At 38.0% G+C, this 25,329-nt stretch overlaps 1 protein-coding gene across 1 annotated transcript in view; it reads left to right on the top strand.

Annotated features, from left to right (window-relative positions):
• GABRG1 (gamma-aminobutyric acid type A receptor gamma1 subunit) overlaps positions 1 to 25,329 on the top strand; it is a 66,622-nt gene that overhangs the window by 19,385 nt on the left and 21,908 nt on the right. Inside the window, 5 exon segments of the mRNA XM_030565214.1 lie at positions 2,204 to 2,352; positions 9,514 to 9,581; positions 24,993 to 25,095; positions 25,098 to 25,161; positions 25,163 to 25,210. Of these exon segments, the coding sequence (XP_030421074.1) occupies positions 2,204 to 2,352; positions 9,514 to 9,581; positions 24,993 to 25,095; positions 25,098 to 25,161; positions 25,163 to 25,210 (432 nt within the window).

The raw sequence follows: 25,329 nt of genomic DNA, 5'->3' as shown, positions 1-25,329 counted from the left end.
GTTAAGTTTGAGCATTCATATTCTTGCAGTGTCGTTTCCTGACTTGTTTGGATACTTGACTCTATAGGCTTAAAGTTCTCTCCATGTAGAACTTTTTCTTTTTAATTTCTATTTTGATGGAACAGAATCATGAGGACTTGATTTATATGTGCGTAACACTTTTCAGTTCATTTAGACATTTAGGACTTAAGAACTTTGAAGATTTCCCTCTAATGATTAAAAATATGCATTGATTTTTGTAATCCTTCTGTCATCATTTATAACAACACATTTTAATGGCATTAATTCACTATAGGAAAGTGAAACTTTAAAACTTTAAAACTAAAGGTGGGATTTTCCAAATCACCTAAGTGACTTTCAGTGAGACTTGTGAACATTAGTCACTAGAATATGTCTACACTACATTTTAAACCTGAAGCAGTTACTCTCAGAACTTGGGTCTACAGGCTCCTGTCACAATGCTAGAAACAGCTGTGTAGATTTCAAGCTTGGGCTGGAGCTCTGGCTCTGAAGCTCAGGCAAGGTGTTGGGTTTCAGAAACTGAAATCCAGCCCAAGCTATAAGGTTAACGCTGTTATTTTTAGTGCCATAACACAAGCCCCATGAACCCATGTCTGAAGGCCAGGTCTCTGAGGCTTGCTGCCATGGGTTTTAAAATGCAAAGTAGATATACCCTTAGGCACTTCTGAAAAATCTTACTCTAGGAGTATAATGGAAAGCAATAATGTTTTTTTAAACAGTATTGATGTGCAACTTCTTCCAAGGATAATATAATTCCTTTTTGTTGCCTATAATACCTTTGCTTATCATAGCATTGTAACTATGACTTTTATGGGTTCCATATGCTCTATTATAATTAATGGTAGCCATGTCTCTTTGCCAAGATACATTTTATGACTCCCATAGTTACTGCTAAGAGAAGCTGGGTGCGGTAATATCTTTTAATGGACCAATTTCTGTTGATAAGAGAGACAAATTTTCGAGTTTACACAAAGCTCTTCCTATAAAAGGTATTACCTCACCCATCTTGCCTCTCTAATATCTTGGGATCAACATGCTACAAGAACACTACATATATCAGAGTGGTAGCTGTGTTAGTCTGGATCTGTAAAAGCAGCAAAGAATCCTGTGGCACCTTATAGACTAACAGACGTTTTGGAGCATGAGCTTTTATGGGTGAATACCCACTTCGTCAGATGCATGTAGTGGAAATGTCCAGGGGCAGGTATATATATGCAGGCAAGCTAGAGATAATGAGGTTAGTTCAATCAGGGAGGCTGAGGCCCTGTTCTAGCAGTTGAGGTGTGAAAACCAAGGGAGGAGAAACTGGTTTTGTGATTGGCAAGCCATTCACAGTCTTTGTTTAATCCTGAGCTGATGGTGTCAAATTTGCAGATGAACTGAAGCTCAGCAGTTTCTCTTTGAAGTCTGGTCCTGAAGTTTTTTTGCTGCAGGATGGCCACCTTAAGATCTGCTGTAGTGTGGCCAGGGAGGTCGAAGTGTTCTCCTACAGGTTTTTGTATATTGCCATTCCTAATATCTGATTTGTGTCCATTTATCCTTTTCCATAGCGACTGTCCAGTTTGGCAGATGTACATAGCAGAGGGGCATTGCTGGCATATGATGGCATTCATTACATTGGTGGACGTGCAGGTGAATGAACCGGTGATGGTATGGCTGATCTGGTTAGGTCCTGTGATGGTGTCGTTGTTTAAACAAAGACTGTGAATGGCTTGCCAACTACAAAACCAGTTTCTCCTCCCTCGGTTTTCACACCTCAACTGCTAGAACAGGGCCTCATCCTCCCTGGTTGAACTAACCTCATTATCTCTAGCTTGCCTGCATATATATACCTGCCCCGGGACATTTCCACTACATGCATCTGACGAAGTGGGTATTCACCCATGAAAGCTCATGCTCCAAAACATCTGTTAGTCTATAAGGTGCCACAGGATTCTTAGAACACTACATAGTTACTACTATCAGTTTGATGCGCTTTGATTAGAAGCCCAGAGCAATTTCCTTGAATTACGTGTATGAGTAACCATCAATTAGATGTAACTATGTGCTGGTACCAGAATACGTTCAAATCTTGATTCTACATAATAACTAGACTGCCATGTTTACTCTTTTTATCATTTCATTCTTCAAGCAGTGTGTATTTTGTTCACTATTTTTCTTCCCTCCTGTTTCATTGAATCAGTGCTGATAAAGCAGATGATGAGGATGATGAAGATCTAACAGTCAACAAAACCTGGGTACTTGCACCAAAGATTCATGGTGGAGATGTCACTCACATATTGGATTCCTTACTTCAAGGCTATGACAGTAAACTTCGGCCAGATATTGGAGGTAAGTTCATCTCACATATAATAAATAGAAAATCTGAACAGAGAATGCAGACATTGCATGGGTTTTAATGAAATGGTGGCAAGTAGCTGTTTAAAAGTCAACTGTTCATTAATTAATGTATCAAGCTAGATAAATAGCTTGATACATTAATATAAATAACATGGAACATGTGAAAATAACTTTCAACTTTCTTTATAGCAAATACAATAGAAATTGTATATCTGTTTTTTTTGTGCTATGTAAAGTATTTAACTTTTAAGGCAGTATCAAATAGGTAACAAATTACTGCAATTCCATGTTTGTTTTTTCATTTTGCTATTTTAAATGTGATACCTCTGGTCCAGGTGAATATAGCTGGACAGCTTGGTAATAGTGACCATAATATAATTAAATTTAGCATCCCTGTGCTGGGGAAAACACCACAGCAGCCCAACACAGTAGCTTTAATTTCAGAAAGGGGAACTGCACAGAAATAAGGAAGTTAGTTAAACAGAAATTAAAAGGTACAGTGCCAAAAGTGAAATCATTGCAAGCTGCATGGAAACTTTTTAAGGCACCATAATAGAGGCTCAACTTACATGTATACCCCAAATTAAAAAAGATAGTAAGAGAATCAAAAAAGTGCCACCAGGGCTAAACAATAAAATAAAAGAAGCAGTGAGAGGCAAAAAAAGCATCTCTTACAATGTGGAAGTTAAATCTTAATGAGGAAAATAAAAAGGAGCATAAACTCTGGCAAGTGAAGTGTAAAACATACTGGTAATTAGAAAGGCCAAAAAGAATTTGAGAACAGCTAGCCAAAGACTCAAAAAGTAATGGCATTTTTTTAAAGTACATCAGAAGCAGGAAGCCTGCTAAATGACCAGTGGGGCCACTGACGATAGAGATGCTAAGGAACTCTCAGGGATGATTAGGCCATTGCAAAAAAAACTAAATGAATTCTTTGCATCAGTCTTCATGGCTGAGGATGTGAGGAAGATTCCAAAACCTGAGCCATTCGTCTTGGATGACAAATCTGAGGAACTGTCTCAGATTGAGGTGTCATTAGAGGAGATTTTGGAACAAAAATGGTAATAAGTCATCAGGTCCAGATGGTATTCACTCAAGAGGTCTGAAGGAACTCAAATGTGAAATTGCAGAACTACTAACTGTAGTTTATAACCTATCAGCTTCTCTACCAAATGTCTGGAGGATAGCTAATGTGATGCCAATTTTTAAAAAGGGCTCCAGAGATGATCCCAGCAATTATAGGCTGGTAAGCCTGACTTCAGAACTGGGCAAACCGGTTGAAAGTATAGTAAAGAACAAAACTGTCAGACATATAGATGAACATAATTGGTTGGGGAAGAGTCAACATGTTTTTTGTAAAGGGAAATCATGCCTCACCAATCTACTAGAATTCTTTGAGGTGGTCAACAAGCATGTGGGCAAAGGGGATCTAATGGATATAGTGTACTTAGATTTTCAGAAAGCCTTTTACATGGTCCCTCATTAAAGGCTTTTAAGCGAAGTAAGTTGTCATGGGATAAGAAGGAAGTTCCTCTCATGGATTGGTAACTGGTTAAAAGATAGGAAACAAAGGGTAGGAATAAATGGTTAGTTTTCACAGTGGAGAGAGGTAAATAGTTGTGTCCCCCAGGGGTCTGTACTTGGACCTGTCCTATTCAACATATTCATAAATGATCTGAAAAAATGAGTAAATAGTGAGATGGCAAAATTTGCAGATGATACAAAACTACTCAAGATAGTTAAGTTGCAGGCAGACTGCAAGGAGCTACAAAATGATCTCACAAAACTGGGTGAGTGAGAAACAAAATGACAGATGAAATTCAATGTTGATAAATGCAAAGTAATGTACATTGAAAAACATAATCCTAGCTATACATATAAAATGATGGGGTCTAAATTAGCTGTTACCACTCAAGAAAGAGATCTTGGAGTCGTGGATAGTTCTCTGAAAACATCCACTCAATGTATAACAGCAGTCAAAAAAGCTAACAGAATGTTGGGAATCATTAAGAAAGGGATAGATAATAAACAGAAAATATACTGGACTCTATATAAATTTTGAATACCATGTGCAGATCTAGTTGCCTCATCTAAAAAAAAAAAGATATTGGAATTGGAAAAGGTTCAGAAAAGGACAGCAAAAATGACAACATATGGAACAGCTTCTGTATGAGGAGAGATTAATAAGATTGGGACTTTTCATCTTGGAAAATAGACCACTAAGAGGGGGATATGATAGAGGTCTATAAAATCATCACTGGTGTGGAGAAAGTAAATAGGGAAGGGTTATTACTGCTTCTCATAACACAAGAACTAGGGGTCACCAAATGAAATTAATAGGAGCACAGTGCACAGTCAACCTGTGAAGCTCTTTGCCAGAGGATGTTGTGAAGGCCAAGACTATAGCAGGGTTAAAAAAAAAACTAGACACATTCATGGAGGATAGGTCCATCAATGAGTATTAGCTAGGATGGGCAGGGATGGTATTCCTAGCCTCTGCTTGCCAGAAGCTGGGCGACAGGAATGGATCACATGATGATTACTGGTTCTGTTCATTCCCTCTGGGGCACGTCATTGGCCACTGTTGGAAGACAGGATACTGGGCCAGATGGACCTTTGGTCTGACCCAGTATAGCCATTCATATGTTCTTATGGATCAAGGCTCCTTTGTTCTAGACTTTGTACAAATGCACAGAAAGAGGTGGCCTTTCCCTGAAGAATTTACAGTCCAAATCAGTGGTTTTCAACCTTTTTTCATTTCTGGACCCCTAAAATATTTCAAATGGGAGGTGCAGAACCATTTGGAAATCAGATATGGTCTACGTCCCTCCAAGGATCCATGGACCACAGGTTGAAAACCACTGGTCTAAATAGATGAGACAAAGTCTGAGAAGGGAAACAGAGGCACAGAATGGTGAAATAACTTGTCCAAGGTCACTGGTAGGGCCAATATTGGAGTCTAGGTTTCCAGATTCTCACGCCAGTGTCTTATTCATTAGTCATATTGCCTTTCTGTTTCTGAGAATCTTTTGTCCCTGAATTAAGCATAGGTTATCACACTGGTTCCTCTCTTACTTCTCTCCAGAACAAGGAAAACTTGTAGCCCTATACTTCATATGCCTCAAAATTTGGCCATACAAAGAAATACAATCTACACCTTCAACTCCTGTCCTGCTACTTACTGAAATGCAATAGACATTCAAAGGGAAAGAAACAAAATCAGTCAATAATGCACTCCTCCTATACGCCATTTCAATTATGTTGATAAAATCTGGTGTTGGTTTCAGTGTCTCAAGATTTGCAGAACAGTTACTTGACTGGGATTATCCTTAAATTTCAGGGTAATTATATCCCACAGAAGAATTTTTGCTGTTGAATTAATTTGACTCATTTATAGTAGCAACATTTTTGTCTCTGAACCTGAAGCTTATGGGTTCAAATACCAGAGCAGGATTTGGTCTCTTCCTGATGTTGACACAGGAGAACATGTGAGAACAAGGAGGAGTGCTGTGCTGTTAAAAGTAGAATCCTTTGAATGAGACGCTGGGTTCCCTTTTCTGCCTGTTTCTGGTGGCTATCTAGATGAAAGTTGAAACTCCTAAGACAATTTTGAAATTTAAAAAGAGAGAATGCCATTGTGTAGCCTTTTTCTGTCCCTCTCATTTCAATATTCATGAACTTTGCTAACTGCTTAATAGCCACTTAGTTTGTTTATATGTTCATTATTACTAACTTATTTGTTGTTTGTACTTTGACATGCTTAGAGCATAAAGATGCTATTCTAAAACCATATTCTGTGCTAAGCATACTACTGCTGGTTTCTACATGGAAACAAGGTTGTATAAATCCAAATTACATACAGACATTACCTTGTGGAAGGTTTTTATTATTAATCTGTATACATTAGGAAATCAATAAAGTGCAAGTGCGGTAATGCCTTGCCTTGCTTTTTGTTTGTTTGTTTCAGGGATTTTTTTGGTTCATTTGGCCCTCCTGAGTTTACAGTGCTCCATGTTGTTCCATCCTTAGTCCCACTTGTGATGGATTTGGTCACAGAGACCCCCTTGGTACTGTCACCTGATGTGCTGGAATTACCTCTGAGCCCATTTTCCCTGCCAGCCTGGGATTTCCAGAACCCTGCCTTGTTGAGCCAGGCATGCTAGCCTGCTGCAACACAGACTCAGAGTCTGGTGCACACCCCCAAAGCTGCAGACTTAACTGAAAACAGCTCAGCAGGTTTCCCATCTCCAGCACTCAGACATCTAGTTCCCAATGGGATCCAAACCCCAAATAAATCTATTTTACTCTGTATAAAGCTTATACAGGTAAATTCATAAATTGTCCACTCTCTGTAACATTGATAGAGATGCACAGCTGTTTGCTCCCCGGATATTAATCACTTACTCTGGGTTTATTAATAAACAATGATTTTATTAAGTATAAAATGTAGGATTTAAGTGGTTTCAAATAATAACGGCCAAAACAGAGTAAGTCACAAAGCAAAATAAAACAAAACGTGCAAGTCTAAGCCTAATACATTAAGAAACTGATTACAGGTAATATCTCACTCTCAGATGTTCCAATGAGCTTTTTTTTTTCACAGACTAGACCTTTTTCTACTCTGGGCCCAATCCTTTCCCCAATACAGTCCTTGTTAGCTCCAGCAGACATCTCAGTTGTAAGAAGGGGTTCTCTCATGACTGGCAGCCCCCTTTGTCCTGCTCCACCCCTTTTTACAGCTTTGGCACAAGATGGGAATCTTTTGTCTGTGCTTGTCCCCACTCCCACCTCATCAATGGAAAAGTACAAGGAGTAAAATGGATTCCAGTACCATGTGACATGGTCACATGTCACTGTAAGACCCCTAGTCTCCATTCTTCCTGGGTTGGCTCACATGTACACAGGAAGGTGTGCAGGTAAGTAAACCATTTATAACCAGTTGTCCGGGTCAATGGGAGCCATCAAGATTCTAAACCACCATTAATGGCCCACACTTTCCATAATTACAATAGGACCTCAGAGTTATACTTCATATTTCTAGTTTCAGATACAAGAATGATACATGCATACAATTAGGATGAATATATTCAGTAGGTTAGAACCTTTCTTATGAGACCTTACAAGAGACCTTTTGCATAAAGCATATTCCAGTTACCTTATGTTCACACCCATATTTCCATGAAACATATGGCGTGTAATGTCACACCATGCATGGTCAGTTCTCAAAGTGACAAAAACATGGATTGAGATGGTTGACATTTTCAGAGCTTCCAATGTGAATTAAAATGGAAAAAATAAAGATGTTCACTGTTTTCATCACTCCCCACTCCAGTCTTTGTTTCCTTCACCCTCATTTTTGACCTGTTCTAGACAGGCACTGCCTAGATCCAAAAGAAAAAGTGACACTCCTTGTAGAAGACACATGGTCCCGCTATTAAATGGGCATGCCTGAGCAACATGAGATTCACAAGGACCCTCAAAATGCAAACTTGCAGTATGAAAGGAGGCCACACTCCCCTAGTCAGAAGCCATTACTAGATGTTTTCCCCTTCTTGCCAGCTTTACTTCTGTCTTGTCTGAATTGAGCATCCTCCATCCTGATGTCATCTAAACTCTGCTCTCATTCTGTGATTAGGTTATCTATTCTGCTGGATCAGCTGCAATGGAGCTTTGGCCAATGATGTTCAGGGGAGACAGGTTTCACCTCATTCTCCTGCCCATTAACAGCACCCTGAATGCATTGAACAGGAGGAGTGTAGACAGATGGAACCTTGTGGCACCTCACACAAGGACCCTTATCTCATGGATCTCTCTACAAACTAGGAGAGGCCCATTCTAGAGACCACAAGTGTGCCCACAGTATCTACACAGCCCTTCATCACGTCTGTACAGCCATGTCATATGACCTCAAATGTTCTTTGGACCTGAGAAAATAGAACTTCACTTGGGTCAACGAGAAAGGTGGAAAAATTTAGTTCTATATTAAATACTTTCCTTGTGGCTCTTTTTCCCTTTCTGCCCATAAATCAGCAGAGGGACAAAGGGGCTTCATTTTAAAAATCTTCCAGCCACACCCACTACATTTTATTCTGCCCAGTCCTCTTGGCTAGGACAATGATGCCACAGGACCTTAATTCTTCCTGCCCTGTTGTGAGGTGCTGCATGACATGTCCTCTTCCCTTCATGTGTATCTTCACGCATTCTGCAATATGAAGTTAGAAAAAGCAAAAATTCATAGTAACAATGTTTTAAAAAACCAATAGATCTATTGGCTGGAGTGCTGGCCTCTCTCACTCTCAAATTCCCATCCTATTAACCAGCTGGGGGAAGGTACTGCATCCATCCTGTGACACCTATACAGAAGACCTGTATAAGGCTGACAGGTATTTTAAGAGACTATCCAAATAAATTGAATGCAATTATCCTTCCTCTTTTAGAAAATGATCTCTTTAAAGAAGCTAGTTTTTGCTGAACACTTTAGACTGTCTTCCTTGTATTATGAAATGAAAGTCATTTAAATGTTGAATATTTTAAGTGTTCTAAAATTTTGTCTATGAAGTGACATATTGATCTAGCTGATAAGAATTATTAATGCATCTTCAGGTATGTTTTCATTGGAATATATTACATAGACTGAAGAAAACTGCTAAAAGCCATTTTATTATTCCTACACATCTTCAATAAAAATTGACAAATTACACTGAGATTTTTCTTCTGTGCAGTATGTAGACATGTTTACTCCTAGACCTGATGGATTGCTGTACACATGATTTTCCAAACATTTTCTTCTTTCTGTTTATGATTCAAATTTTATTTTGATGGATGAATCTTTTCATTTTCTTCCTCCACCTGACCTTTTTCCATCACTGCTTCATATAGTTACAAAACATATCAGAAAAAGGTAAATTTTTCCAGTATGAAACAAAGATTCATGTTTATAATTGTCATTTAATGACAATGAAAAAAGGGAGTTATGCTTCATGTGATTCTGTGGACTGTGGTCAAAAGCCAATCTTATGCAATGACTACTCCTTCTGTATTTGATAAGAGGATCACTTTTATTCTTATTTTAATAAATATAAGTTACATTAACAGCATACAGTATATAGAGTTGATTACATATGTAATTATTATGGCTACTCTTTTGTTTAGTGAGAACTACGGTAATTGAAACAGATGTCTATGTTAACAGCATTGGCCCAGTTGATCCAATCAATATGGTAAGTCCTGATTGAGTGAAAAATATATTTGGATAAATAAGAATTACCACTATCTTTATTCAGATTAATGCCTTTAACTCCTCTAACTTTTATCCAAGTCTGGTGTACCCCTGTAGTGTTAAAGAACATTTATATTATGTTTTTAAATTGAATTATGATACCATTATGACAGAAGCTGAAGATTCTCTGTACTTTCATGAATTTTAATTTTTAAAGTATGTTGAGAATAGTTTTCTTATTAAAATCCATCGCCAAAAATGGTAATTAATGAAAAATAAAACCAAACGATCTACCAAACATAATGCATCAGCTTTTCAGCTGAGATAAATCAGGGTAGTTCACTAAAGTCAATGGAGCTTTGCTGGTTTACACTAGCTAAGGATCTAGTCCAATATTTTAGTATTCACCAGTTCAAATCTTAATTCATGAAGAAAAATAAGAGTTGAGCTGGCACTTGTGAATTAACAGTAGTTTTATGGAGTAATTTTCATAGGGATGGAGAGCGGGAGAAATATGAAACTGCATTTTTTTGGCTGTTCTTACAACTCTTAGGTAGTCTCACCAGGCCTTCTCCCATTGGTATATGTTGCTGTGTCTCAACTGATTTCAAGGGGGTATGCTGATGTACACCAGCTGGAGGACTATTTAAAAGGAACTATTTTGTAAAAGATTGAAGTAACAGCATTCTTGATTGATATTGGTTGTATGCAGTTTCTTCAACTATTTGCATTATTTTACTTTTACAATATATGTAGTTTCTCATGAAAAATATTGGCAGCTTAAAAAGGAGTCAGTGTATGCCATCCCCTGCAAAAGAGTCCTCTCTATTGGCTGTTGCTCCTGATAAGATGAGCCGTTAGCAATCCTTGCACTCACAATCTCTGTCCTCAAGTTCATGGATCTGGCCCCTTTGCATGGATGAGATCAGCTCATTGTACCCTCTACCCTCATACACACATGTCCCACATCAGACAAACTCTTGCATTCATACAGCATGTGAGTACTTAAAAAGGTAAAGAACGTGCACATTGCAGTGTTAGAAGTTTCTGAGCTTTTTATAAATGTTTACCTTAAATGATTATAAAGGAGGTCCAGTGTTTTGCACATAATGATTTATCATGGTCTATCTAAACACAAGCTCTCAAAAAGCAGGAAATGTATGCGTTGCTTACATACCAAGGTAATAGGTGCCTTAGAAAAACCTAAAGTAGATGGTATGACCTATGGCCAAGGATATATATTTTACCCTAATAGCCTTAGAAGCCCAAAGGCCTCTGGCATGACTGCAGGTACTTCAGGGCTATATGGGAAGGAATAAGTGAAAAGCCCCTGAGAGGGGAGAGCAGAGGAGCAGTGGGGAAGTGGAAAGCTATCCGATCTCCACCCTCCCTGTAGCAAGCTTCTGCAACCCCATCTGTCTGCCTATTGCAGCCTCCTTTCACCTCCACTCCCCACACCTAGTTTCCCTCAGCAGTCCCTGAAAGAGTTCATTGTGGCAACAGCGTATGTGGCTAAGCAGCATATGTGGCTAAGCAGCCACCTGTCCAAGGGTGTAGCAAATAATAGCAGCCTCTTCTGTCAAACACTAGCATCAGTGGACAGCAATCTAATTTAAGTTGTTGGGTTTACTGTGCAGATGCTGGATGTAGTGTTGGTGGCCTGTAATATACAGGAGGTCAGAATAGATGGCCTGGTGGTCTCTTTTAGCCTCAAACTGCATGACTTTATAACTCCTTCCCCACCTTCTGTATTTGTTCATCTGTCAGTGCTCTTATTGGGTCAGATTATGATAGATGCTTGCTACTGGTTCAATAGTATTTCTCACCATAAGCAGTCCCATTGCAGTCAGTGGGGCTACTTGGTGGAGTAAGGTGTGTGTTAGTGTAGTATGAGTATCACAGTCTGGCCCTGAAGAAATCGCCTGTGTTAACGTTGTACTTTTTCTACTTTGGGCCCAGATTATGATCTTCTTACTCATATTGTTGAGCAGTTACTAGCTAGAGTACTCCACTGAAGTCAATGCAACTGTCCATGTGAGTAACCGCTGACCAGTGTAAAGGTAGGTGGGGAGAATGTTGCAGTTTGGTCCATGTCAACTATAGGCTCACTTATTTATCTGAAATAAATTAAAATCACCATCCTCTTTTGTTTATGAAATATACTAACAGTGTATGGCTTCGGGTCAGATATCATGCATTTCATTAAAAAAAAAAAAAGCTTATGAAAGGAAAAACTACTGATACTGGAGACAGACAAATCCACCCCGCTAAAAAAACAAAACAAAACAAAACAAAGCCCTTTTGTTCCCCATACGTTTTTAATATCAAGGGAGAACTAAATATCACAGATATGGAAGCACTGTAGCCCGAAGTTTAGAAAGACATCCGTAAGGCTTTGCCTGTTGGGTTTCTTGCATAAGTTTACATGAATATATAATTAAATCAAACGTTTATATCCTCAATGAAATAGAGAAATATACACCTAAAAATGTGCAATTGTATTAAAAAAAGGAAAATATGTTGTTATAATAGAAAGTATAAAACTGGGAAAATGCAGAGGTGTAAGGGCAACAATGTTTCACAAATATGTAACCCACATCTGCTCTGTGGTCCTTTGTCTCCCTCTATTGGTGGCTGAGGTTGATGAGCTTGCTATAACCTTACTTTTCAGTGCAGACAACAGAGGCTCATTGTTTCAGGTCCAAAGTTCACAGATTTGATCCCCACCTCTATTGACCCACCCATGGACATTATGTTGCAAGTATATTTACACGACTTCATCTGAGTTGCTGTAATGTCTCCCATAATGTTTTATCTGGCATAAAAAAAATATAATAATCTTGATTTTTTTTAGTTGTTACTACCTTTTCCTCTCTTTATCTGCTATTGTTCTTCTTTCATGACTCTTTTTCTCTTTTCTTCTATCCTAAAACCAATAAAATGGTTAGTTTCCCTCTCCTAGTTTCTCCATTCTCCCTCTCCTTACACAAACATCTCATTCATCATCATTCCATACTCCAGGCCATGATTAGGTAAAGAGGATATCTCTGCTCCTGGACTAGGTTGATTTCAATGTGAAGGAAGACTCTAATGTGCCGAGTTGAAGACAAGGCTCCACTTTGTACTCTCAGGGCATCTGTTGGCTTTTTTGTCAGCCTCTGCTATGCAGTGAGTGGCAGACTTCACTTCTGTTAGGAAGGAGTTAACAGGGAAGCAGATTTTTCTTTCAATTACTGATTTCAAGTTAAACACCCAAAATTCTACAGTTTTTTCAGCCAGTAAGTCTCCAGATTTGGATGCTAATATACTGCAGTTAGAATGGTATTTGGAGGATGCTTTAAAAATACTTTGTAGCTTTGAAGTGTACAATCCATATTTGAATTAAGATGTTGTTATAGCTTCTGAAAAGGATGGTAATACCTTATCTTCTAAAGCCTTTTAAAGTGCTTTTGGTATTTAGTGCCAATGAAACTGGGCTGATCATTGACCACAAGAAGCACCAAGTTGAGCTGCATGTAGACTGCTGGTTGTGCTCTAATGGTGTAAAATATGTGAATTCAATAAAATTGGACAATTTTTCAAAACCTTCTGTAACTTAGTGGTACACAGATGTAAAGAACACACAAATGAAGAAATTGCACCTCTTTCATATATACACTTATATATACTTATTGTTACATGTAACATATTATACTACTACCCTAAAGAGATTAGAGCAAAATAACTTCTGTATTGTTTCTAGTTTGTACATTTTGACAACAGTTTGTATATCATCAGTTTGTTTCCACTGTATAAGCAATTAGTCTACTCTGAAAAGCAAAAGGGGGATGGCAGGGGAGGGGAGTTTATAATATTTTAAAGGCATTATTGTAAAACCACTAAAATTGGAAGGCATAATTCACGACAATATTTATAAATAACGTATTTTGGAGAGTTGTGGTGTCCTATTATTTAGTCTGGTCGTATGACAAAATATAGTCATAAACAGCTTTTTTGTAACAGAATATAACACTGAAGTAGTATGTCATATGAGTTGCTGTTTCTGAGCTAGTTTGATAGAAGGATGTATATTATGAAGAGCAAATCAATTACCTTTCTGATTTTAGTCTTTGTCCCCTACTTCTTCTACCTGATGAACACGTTTATACTTGTGTGGAAAAAGAGGCTGTAAGTGTATGTGAGATATTTGGTAGAATTTGTCTTTGATTGCACCATTTTGTAGGTGTTGGCTGCCAGGATTTAATTTACTAAAGTTCTACATAAATTTTAAATGGTGTGGACATGATAATCATTCTCTTGTGCCTAAAGGGTGTTTTCAGACACCATATGGTCTGTGAATATCTACAGACACCAGGTGCTTGAGTAAATACTTTACTTGTACTGTACGTGGACAAATCTGTCTAGTCTTTGGCATCATACAGTAGACACACAAGATATGGCTAAGAGCATTTTGAATGACCATTGCCCTGGTTACAGCAGTAAGTTCTGCTGAGGCACAGGTCCTATCAGCATAGAACTTAAGCCCAGATCACACAATGAGTTTCCTGTTCTTATCCCCATGCAAGCCCATCTATGTGTAGATCCGCATGGGGGTCCAGATGATAGAATCCTTTCCTTCTCCCAGACAGGAGCCAGGTACAGAGCCACATTATGTCTGCTAGTACCAGTTTGAAGTAGTGGAATTGGCTATGAATCTAGTGGATCTGCATAGTCTATGGACTTTGCTGGCTATCTCTGCTCTGTCTCTCTCCATGGAGTGAGCTTTTGTGTAGCACTGCTCCAAAGTGTGCAGGTGATACAAGTTCCTGAGCAAAGACTTTCTCTGTCCTTTCCTGCATGCAGTGGAACTGTGGCAATCCCTTGCTTTTCAGTTTTGGAAAGGCCATGCAAGAGGCATGTTACAGTGATTGAAAAGGGGAATGACAAGCTCCCCATACTTCTTTTATACCATCCTTGACATCCTGTAATTTTTGTTAATCCAAAACTATCATTAAAATCAATGCATACTTACACTGCAGTAATGTGAATTTTGGGGGAAGGAATACAGGAAAAGTTCCATAATTAGGAAATGCAGTTATTTTACGGAGCCAAAAGGCATTCTAGGCACTTCACAGCACAGATAAACCACATATGATCCCTGCCCCTGAATTATGCACAATCTAGTTTCACACAGGATACTATAGAGGGGAAACAATAATGGAGAGGAGAATGGGTAATAAAGACAGGAGACACTTTAATGAGATTGTATAGTTACTCACTAATGGAAAGTGCACATAATGATTGTGGAAAAAACTTTTTGCTTACATGTTTTTGATTAAAACTGTATAAAAAAGAAAAATCTCTATCTTGGCTGACTCCCACATCTTTAATATTTAGGTAACAGTTTTGGATCTGCTTCTGTTTTAGTGTGGTGGTTATTTTTTTCTTGAATGTCAATCAAGATGGCACTATTTATTCAACTTTTAAAGTATATTCATGGATTTTTGGTTGTAGAACTTCTGACTAGAATACATTCCTGTAATTATACTTCAGTCTTACAGTTTCATTTCCTTATTATTCCTGAACTTGACTCTCTCTTTTTTTTAGCTTGTGTAACTTCTGTGTGACTCTTGCTAGTTATCCATTGAAGGCTCCTGTTACAGCAAGCTAACAGCCATACTTTAAAGCAAAGCACCATTATTTTTAATAAGGAGCAAAAGCACTGGATACGTCAAAGATTCACACGGTACATCAAACGTTGCTTCACTAGGCATAGGGAATGTCATGGGCAGTTGTAAGGCTTGGTTTTTCTCATCTTATTGCACCATTCATTACTTTGATCTGTAGTACTTGCTGATGGTTACCTTTAAATATCAATTTTTAAATGCCATTTTTATTTCACTAAGAAGCAATACTTCATTTGTAAATGTTGGTGAGGCTCATTTCCCTGTGGCTGATAAGGTATAAATGCATCGATATAGATTACTAAGCATTGCCCTTTATTTGTCCTAGTATAGAATGCTTTGTAGTTTGGTGCATTGGGAATGTGACACAGGATTTCAGTTACTTTTCCTTTTAATGCCTTTTAAAGAACAGAAACTTGTTCTGTTAAAATTCAGTTAAAGTATCATACAATATACATTAAACACATCAGAATAGAAACAGTCTTGGTCAGAAAGTACATTACTGTAGACATTCATTGTTCCTATGCTGAAAAATGTAACACCTAATATTGCATCACTTAACTGTAATTGAAACTGGATGTTATTAAGTGTTCTATTTAATGAATGTAAAGTGACCAGTATAAATAAAGAGTGATACTTGGAGAGAGGTACTGTAGCTATTTGTATTAGTTGTAGGGAGTAAGGGCCTGATCTTGCATATGCTTTAGGAAAGTACTTCAGTTTACACATGTAACTAGTCTTATTGACACACACTGGTGGAATCATCTACAGGAGGAGTTGAAACACATGTAGGAAAAATGGACAAATCTATTCTAAATAAATACATTTGTATGGTGTAGTGCCCTAAACCTATTCTTAAAAAGTAAATTATAGTTCCAGGTAAGACACACAAGAAATGTATAATAAATAACTGTCCCAGCACAGCAACTCGTCATCTATTTCCAGAGCTATGTGAACCCTCTAGGTTTTGGCTCATGATGAGTTTGTGAACTGAACAGACATTGAGAGTGAACCAATTCCTAAAGCTTTACTTGGCAGCTTTGCTTGGTGGTTGGAGTGCAATTATGTCTAAGAGGAACATGCCACAGTCAGTAGAGTCTCTCGGTTTGGCATGGTGAGGGAGAGAAAAGGGTGGTGGTGAATGAAGCTTACTAAGATTCACAGGTGTAGATATGCATATAACCTGTACCCATATATGTAAATTAGTCAGAATTTGGGGTGAGGATTCTAAACTTCTAGATCACTGAATCCAAACAACTTATGTGGCTTCTATTTGCATATTGTATACAATTCTCTCTGTAGTTTTTTTTCTATGACAGTATGTCTTCCATGATGCTCTACTCTCAGGTCAGGTCAGCAGTGCCAACCTTTGCTCAACTCTGGAAACCCCCTCAGCTTTTAAAGCTCTAGTCTCTCTTTGAATTGAGCTAACAGAATACAGTTTTTTCAATTTACTTTTCTTAATAAGGAAAGGTGGATTTTTAATATTTTTTGTTCCAGTCAGCATTATGTATGATAGCTGATTTGTTATCCACATGTATATATGATGTTTGCTGAAATTATATATCTATATATATGTAAACAATGAGTAAGCAGATGTCTAAATACTACTTTAGTAAGCTTGGCAGTTGAATTGTGCTTTGCTTTGAAATGTACTTAGTTTTAGAATCCATATGCCTACTAGTATTAAATTATTAATCACTGTTGTTTTATAATTTCACATGACCCTATAAACATACACAGTACTGAACAAATATCAGTTTACTTCACATTTTCTGTACAGGCATTTGGGTATTTCACAGTAGATTCAATTTATTGCTCCAGATCTTGCATTGCCATTGCTTTGCCTCACATCACAGCTATTGTAAAGTAACGCAGAACTTTCATATCCACTTATAGGAAGATTACCGCAGTATATGAGGATCTTCCAGTTATGTGGTATGGCATAGCAGATCCTATGCCACTCTCCCTTCCCATGGCGGGTGCAAGGGATGTGGCTGGGAGAGAAAAGAAAAGGAAGTGTCTCTAAGGGAACTTTTGGACAGTTGGCACAGGCTAAAGCAGCTTTCAGGGATTGAACTAGAACTGGTCCAGAATGGCAATGTCATCTTTGCATCACTCTCCCAAATAACATTGTGCTCTTCTCAGCCACCACTGAGCATCTGGGCAATTGTCTCTTAACAGACTTACTATCTACAGGAGTTGATCTATTTATGGTTCTGCAAAGTTTTTATTAAAATGCCCTTCAGTGGAAGGAATACCCTGATTTGTGCATGCCATCTATGAATCCTTTGATGTATGGCTTTTGTCATTTTTAACACTGTATACCTAGGCAACTTTATGCTGTAGTGAAATTTTAAAGTCATATATATCCAACCAGCTCAGTTTTGACTATCTGTCTATAATATAACTCTGCTGTTTAAACCACAGTTGGCTTAGTTTTTCCATATCTAAAACGATCAATGGATAATTAACAAATATATGGTGCTAGATCCTCCACTGTTATAAACTAATATAATTCCATTGACTTCAGTGGAGTATGCTGTATGTATACAAGCTGAAAATTTGGCTCATGCTAGCTTAGACATCTTAGACACAACAACAATGTGAATGGCCAAACCATCACCAAAGACATAGAGGGTTTTTGTTTTGGTGTATTAATGTTTCCTGGCTTTCCAATATTTTATATATATTTCAATTATTGACATATATCTACGCTATTACCTGTATCTTTTAAAAAAGTATTTGAAATTATTAATGAAAATATACAGTCTTGGGAAATGGAATTCCACCTGGAAATCTGCTGCTTTTTTAATATCTGCTATTAAACGTAAATATCAAATTCTGCTAATTCTATACAAGACCATATGTCCCTCTTCATAGTCTTCACTCTCCTCCCCTTCTTCTATCCAATTCTGCCCTACCCCCAGGCTACTTGGCTGCACTGTGGTAATTTTTTGTGTGATTTCAAATCAGCCCCTTTCTTGGTGATCTGTAGGACAGACTCACTATCTTTCATTTCTTGTACCATTTTTAACACTTTCTGAGCTATCCCCTGCATTGTCAATTAGACAGTAGATATTTTTCAAAATATATCCCTATACATTATTACTACTTCCTAGCCTTCCTGTGCAAATATTGCCTTTTGATGTTGTGTTCGAGCTGTGAGAATCATCCTACCAAACTTAATTTCTATTAGGTTTTTCACATTATCATGCAATAGTTACTTTTACAGTTCATCTTGCCTAACTAACATTTAAAATACAATTTGAGATCCTTAGAAGAAAGCCTGTGTTTATGCCATCATATATACATACTACTCTAATCGAGAAGTGATGATTTCTCATTGTGGCTGCATTTGTGCACCACAGATGCTTACAGTAAGTACTTTGTTTTTTTATTTCTTTTTCTTTGCTTATTACTTTTGGTTGAGTCTTATACATTTGTATTACCATGTTTTGTTTTAGGTGCTTTGGAAAGTGCATCAATGACATTTTACTTCAAACAGCTTTTTTTTTGTTGGCTTAGCATAAAATAATTTAATTAGGTTTCTTTTTTTGAAGTATCAATAAATATCTGTACATTATAGATCAAATCTCATTTTAATAGAGGTTACCTCAAACTGAATTTTGAAGCATTTTTGAGATTTTACAGCATGATTGAATCTTGTGCGTTTTGTTCCCTTAAAATTTGCACCCACATCTTTGTACCTTCAGCTCAATTATGGATGATTGGGCTGCTTGAGTCTCTCTAGTTAGATGATAATGGGTGTAACTCAAGAAGTCAGAGGTGCAATTACTCAGGTTTACAGGTCACTGATGTCAACCAAAAAAGGGAAGATGAACCCTAGCCCTTATCAACATTCACCCCATGGCTCTTTGTGTATTTTCACCTTATGATGCTGTTTGCCTGATTAGCCTTCTCTTTCATTGCTTTGAGGTTTTTATAGGAATGGCAACAGTGGGCATCCTTATGTTTAAATGAAAAGCAATGCATCACTTTCAGCAAGGGAACTCCTGTGTGTTTAAAACAAATAAATAAAACCCAAACTCTCAAGTGCCATAATTGCAGGAAGTGCTCTAATAAATATTTCAGGTAGAAAAATAATTAACAGTCATGATTTTTATTAGTAGTCTCTAATTTATACAGATGAGTCAAAATAATTCTTATTTATTTATTTATACAACCACTTGTCTGTTTGTTCACATTCATAATGGCCCAGATTAGTGTGTACATCAGATGTAATAACAAAGAATATGAATTTATCTGCTGTATTATTACAATTTAGGGAGTCAAATGGACTTTTTCTATACACTTCTTGTGAACATGTCATTGCAGTATTATTTCCATTGGCCTGGCATATGCTTACATGACAGCCTATAGTAAGATCTGTTAATGGGAATTATCTGATTGGTTTAAAGTTTCCAACCATTGATGAAACGGTGTTCTGTTCAATAAAGTTCCTACAAGCCCCAGCTGCCTCTCCTCCCCATCAACACAATATCAAAAATGTCAGATTTGTAGGTCAAAATGTATTGCGACTTATTGGGCTTCCCAGATCTGGCCAAAGGGCCCTAAGGAAATAACCAAAAGTGTTTGCTGAAGCAAGTAATTTAACTTCAGCTTCGGTCCCAGGCATGGGGATCTGCTGTTGATGAATTCATTGCTAAGCCTGAAGCAGTTCCCATAGGTTTTAAAAAGGGAGGCTTTAAAATAACTCACAGAAGAGAGCAGCCACATTTTGGAACTTTTGTTAGAGTAGTTATAAATGAAAGACTGCTAAATATTTTAATACTGGAGATCTTGCTTGAAAGCCCTTGCTTACGTGCAGGTAGAGGGGTTTGTGTGTGTGAGAGAGAGAAAATAAGTGCTCACGGACAGAATGCTGGTGAGATGCTGATAAAGCAGCTAATGCTGATAGCTTTATTCCATGCATTCCTTCCTCTTAGCTCATATTTTCACTATTTTGTATTTTCTCATATTTTCACTATTTTGTATTTGACTGCCTTGATCGCTTAACCCTTTTATCCCAACACCAAACTGTGTCTGTGGAATTTAATAATAGCTCTCCTTATTGATAAGGACAGAATGCCAGTATATTTTCTTTAATTTTCCTGAAGAAGAATAAAAAAATTTCTCTCTTTTTCTTGAAAACTCTTTCTTTCAGTTTAAGTTTTCAGCCAGAATCAATCAAAGAGGGCAATGACCTCTAGAGAGAACTGAGCTGAGGTGAATCAAATGGGTTTTCTTCATCATCTCTGCAGTTCATTTGAAGCAAGCTGCACTCCAGACCTTTTCTGAGTCTTCATCTCAGACTTTGGCTGAAGCAAGTCTTATGCTATTTCTTGGAGTTTTGGCTTAGGGAAATATGGTTGTATTTGTGTTTGTCCCATAAATAATCAGGATATTTTTACTCTTAATTTCCTGTTTTCCATATAAAATACACTCCAATTAGCATGCTGCTCTCTCTCACAGATCCATGGAATTAGGTCCAATGTTGCACAGCAGTGAACTATTCAGCAACAGATTATTAATTTTGTTGTATTATATTTTATGCATTAGGTTGTATTTGAAAGGGGTAAATGCTGCATGCACGGTGTTAGCAAAGTTGTGCCCTTTTTTAAAAAGGGGGAATAGTTAAGTACCTGTGCAATTTATGACTATGTCTAGAATTGGTATTCAGAGCTAAAATGTAAGATAATATAAGCAGCTAGCTTGGTTCAGCCGTTCCCTTGCTGGAAACCCTGTTTTTCTTCAAAATCGTCTAGTAGTTTTTCTTCCTTTTTAACCTTAATTTGTTGGGGTGGTAAGTGTTGTGTGGTTGCTTGAAATTTTCCTGCTCTGGAGGGTTTGACTGTAATGTTACTTTGACATATTTCTTTTTTGCAGCTCTGCTGTGAAAAGTGAATATTTAAAATGGCACCTTCTTACTCTCCTGGTCTGCTCCTTTTGTATATTGAAAACATCATCTGCTGATTCACTCACCTAGTGACTACTTTTTACTCCTGTTAATGCTGCAGAGGCAGCTCTAGAAGAGGGAGCTGGAATCTGTTATTTTCTTATGAGTCTTCAAAAGAATTACTTACTCAGTTTCTGTTAAACTTGTGCAGCCCACTGAAGTCACTTGAGGGGGGTAGGGAAGTTCTCCATTGTTTTGTGTGAGCATTTACACTAGTGCAGAGTGAGTGCCAAAGGCTGGCTGCCATTCTGACTTGGCAACATTTTGCACCCACTTTGAACTGCTGTAGCTGACTACACAAAGCACAGGCAAATGGAGAGTCAGGTCTGTTTTGCAGGGAAAATTTAAAGACAAAGGGGTTGCACAGACATAACCGGTGGCCTAATTTGACCTCTGGAACCACAACTGCTGGTGTTAGTAGCTGTCAGGAAATAAATCAGACTTTTAGATCCAGATAATCCCAGGTCAGTCTTCATGATTAGCAGTTACAGGCCCCCAGTCTCCTCCCTCCCACCCTTTTCCTTATACACTGATAATTTTTGAACAGGAAATCACTCAAGAACAATAAGCAAAGTTCCACAGTTCCACTTATTGGCAGAGCGATTTTTCAGAAAACAGAGACACTTCAAATCGTAATTGTGTTTAAAGTCTTTGCAATTTCTGACCAGATTGTGGATATGATTGATAGTTGTTTCACCCTATGTAAGGGACCAAATAGCTATTCCACCCCAGGAAAAGAACAGTGACACGGAGGGTAATAATTCCTTCCTTGATCTCCCCCTCCTTGATTCACAAAGTCAGTGACTTTTACTGCTATGCCACCCTCATGCTAGCTCAGCTGTGCAGGTTGGCATATGGGGCAAGGGAGGGGGAAGAGAGTAGGGACAGAGCATTCTCCACACACGTGGATCCATAGAACTCTTCACAGGGTGGGATAATGAATCAGTTCTTATATTCCCTTCTTCTCATTCGTGATATAAAAGGGCAAGTCACTGTCTTTCCCTGTATCAGTAACTTAACATCTTTAAACTGTTATTAGGGTGACCGGACCGCAAATGTGAAAAACTGGGATGGGGGTGGGGGTAATAGGAGCCTATATAAGAAAAAGACCCAAAATCGGGACTGTCCCTATAAAATCGGGACATCTGGTCACCCTAACTGTTATAGACATAACTTGTTCCAAGTGTGTTATGTTATAATTATTTAGCTGATATTTTGTTTCCCCCTGGGCTCTTTTCCTACCTCTCTTTTCTGTGTTTTCTTCCATTCATCCCATTAGCCGTGGAATCCTCTCCTTGGTTTGTCTGCCTTGTCATCTCTGCCCCCTCATGGCACTTCTGAAAACATATGTCAAAGTTCAGGACAACTGCACTTGTATTCCCCTCCATGGTCCCTCACAAGCACTGACTCTAGGCTCCTGGCTCCTCAGCAGTCACCTCTCTTGGGCAGTGACCAACATTTCACTCCATCCTCAACAAGGTTTTTTTCCAGGATACACAGTTCCCTGACTGTGTTGTGATGTCTACAGCAAGCCAGCATCTGCACTTTGCTTTCTCTTCAAAGGCTATGAACAGCATAATTGCCAGCAGTTATAAGTTTTCCCAAAGTCTTTTTTAAGCAAGCACATTTATTCTTAAAGTGAAAGCACTGCACAGAGAACCTATTAAAAACAATAAAAGAACCTACACACATTCAAATGAACTTACCAGAGGTCAAGCCCAAGAGCTCTTGTCAGAGTCATTTACTGAAAACTCCACAAAGGAGTTTTTTCTGTGGTTACAACAGCCTTAGCTCAGAAATCCATTCTTGTATGGGCCATTGTTCAACACAGTCTTTTGAAGTTCATATCACTTCCAACTGTTTGCATACCATCTTCACCCCAGAGAGGTTACATACAATCCCAATCCACTGTAATACATAACCGTTGCTTATAGTACAATGGACTCCAAAGATCTTACATTTAACTCAGTAAGGTTTTTTTTTTTCAGAAAATTGCCATATCTGCCACAACATACTTAATCAAAAAGACCTTCAAACACTAGTTCTCCCGTCAATGAAATGTGATCTTTTTTGTTATATAGTCAACTAAACAAAACAAACATCCAGCAGTTGAAGAGTAGGGTTAGCAATATGTGCCAAACATCATGATTCAATCATGTGTCTTTTTCCTCCACCCTAGGTTGCAAAAGCAACATTTGAAAATTAGGAAGTGTCAGAATTAAGATTGCCCATGGAACATTAATTCTATTCCCTTGTGTACATGCATTCTGATACAATCTTTAATTACATGATCACATAGTATTTTTCCACATGTCCCCCTGCTTCATTCAATGCACACGATGGACAGTGCTCAGGGAATGAGACAGCTGCTTCATATTTTTATCATCATCATTCAATTAGTAGTCCCTGCCGTATTTACTGTACCCCATCCAAAACCTGCACTGAACACTGAATCATTCATTTCTTTGTGGTCTTTTCTATGACGCTCATTGCTTTTGTCTCTGAGTGTTTCACAAACACTAAATTTAATCTTAACTACCTTCTGGGACACAAGTATTAGTATCCCCATTTTGCAGAGGGGGGAATTAAAACTAAGACAGTGATTTTCCTGAGGCAGTGAAACAGCAGCATCTCTTATTGATCTTATGCTTTATGTTATTAGATCTAGGAGAGGCCAGGTCTCCAGCTGGTGTCAATTGGCAATGGCTCTATTAACTTCAGTGAAACTATGGCTAGTTTACACCTACTGAAGATCTGGCCCAAGGTTTTGAGCAGGGGTTAGATTAGATGATCTCCTGAGGTCCCTTCCAACCCTAATATCAACAAAAAAACCCAAGTCTAACAGAGCAGTAAAATTTCTCCCCTCCCACACTGTACAGTTACTATTGTCATATGAAGATGCAGAGTGAATTGTCTAATGAGAATCCTGGCTTCTTTGGATTTTTTTATTACCATTCTTCTGTTCTGGACATAAAACATCTACGAAGGAAAATACTTTCCATCAAGATAAAATGTTACCTACAGACTGAAACAGATATGTGATTTTCTTTAACACGGTTTCCTTCCTACTGTGGACTTCTGTCCTTATTCGGAGAGTGTTCATGACCAATTTACATGGCAAATAGTGAGGTTTCCCTTGCTGCGTGTTCATGAATTTTTTGAACTGTGTTAACTTGACTGGTAGAAAAATTCCATAATTTTTGTCATGAGACATACATGGAAATGTTGAAAAATGACCACATTTTACCCATGGGAAAACTTTTCACAAAATGTTCAAGATAATGGAAAAAAAACCAACCAAAAACTAAAAAACAGGCCTAGAAACTCTGATCTAACCAAGTATCAGAGGGGTAGCCATGTTAGTCTGGATCTGTAAAAAGCAACAGAGAGTCTTGTGGCACCTTATAGACTAACAGATGTATTGGAGCATGAGCTTTCGTGGGTGAATACCCACTTCGTCAGACGCATGTCTAACCAAGTTATGCTTGGTGAAAGAGTAGTTCTATCTGCATTGTGAGCCTTGGGGCTGCTCTAGCTCACGTCTAGGTACTGATGGTCCCAATTGGCTGTTCTGGCAACTGATTTAGTCATGTTCCCCATTCCTCAGTTACTCCTTTTAAATCAGAACCTAAAAGTGCCGTGCACTCCTCAAGCGCTGCAAAGGAGTCCATAGCACAATGAAGGCGCTGACCTTAAGTTTAACTTTAAAAAAAAATATTTGACATATAGGCTTTGGGTGTGTGTGTGTTTAATTATAAAAAAAACTATATGGTTGTTTCTCCTTTTCTAGGAATACACCATAGATATAATTTTTGCCCAGACTTGGTATGATAGTCGCCTAAAGTTTAACAGCTCAATGAAAGTGCTTATGCTTAATAGCAATATGGTTGGAAAAATTGGATTCCAGACACTTTCTTCCGGAACTCAAGAAAATCTGATGCTCATTGGATCACGACTCCAATCGTTGCTTCGAATCTGGAGTGATGGACGAGTATTATATACTCTGAGGTAAGGGCTCATTAACTGGATGTAAAGGAGCTCTTCCATTAATATTTTCACTCATTGTTATATTCTGCAATCCATTACAATTAAACCTATTAATTTTACAACTTAAAAACAATTGCAAT

This window comes from Gopherus evgoodei, chromosome 5 (genome assembly GCF_007399415.2).
Source record: "Gopherus evgoodei ecotype Sinaloan lineage chromosome 5, rGopEvg1_v1.p, whole genome shotgun sequence".
In the NCBI taxonomy this organism is placed as follows: Eukaryota; Metazoa; Chordata; order Testudines; family Testudinidae; genus Gopherus; species Gopherus evgoodei.
This window is presented reverse-complemented; position numbering and strand designations above follow the sequence as displayed.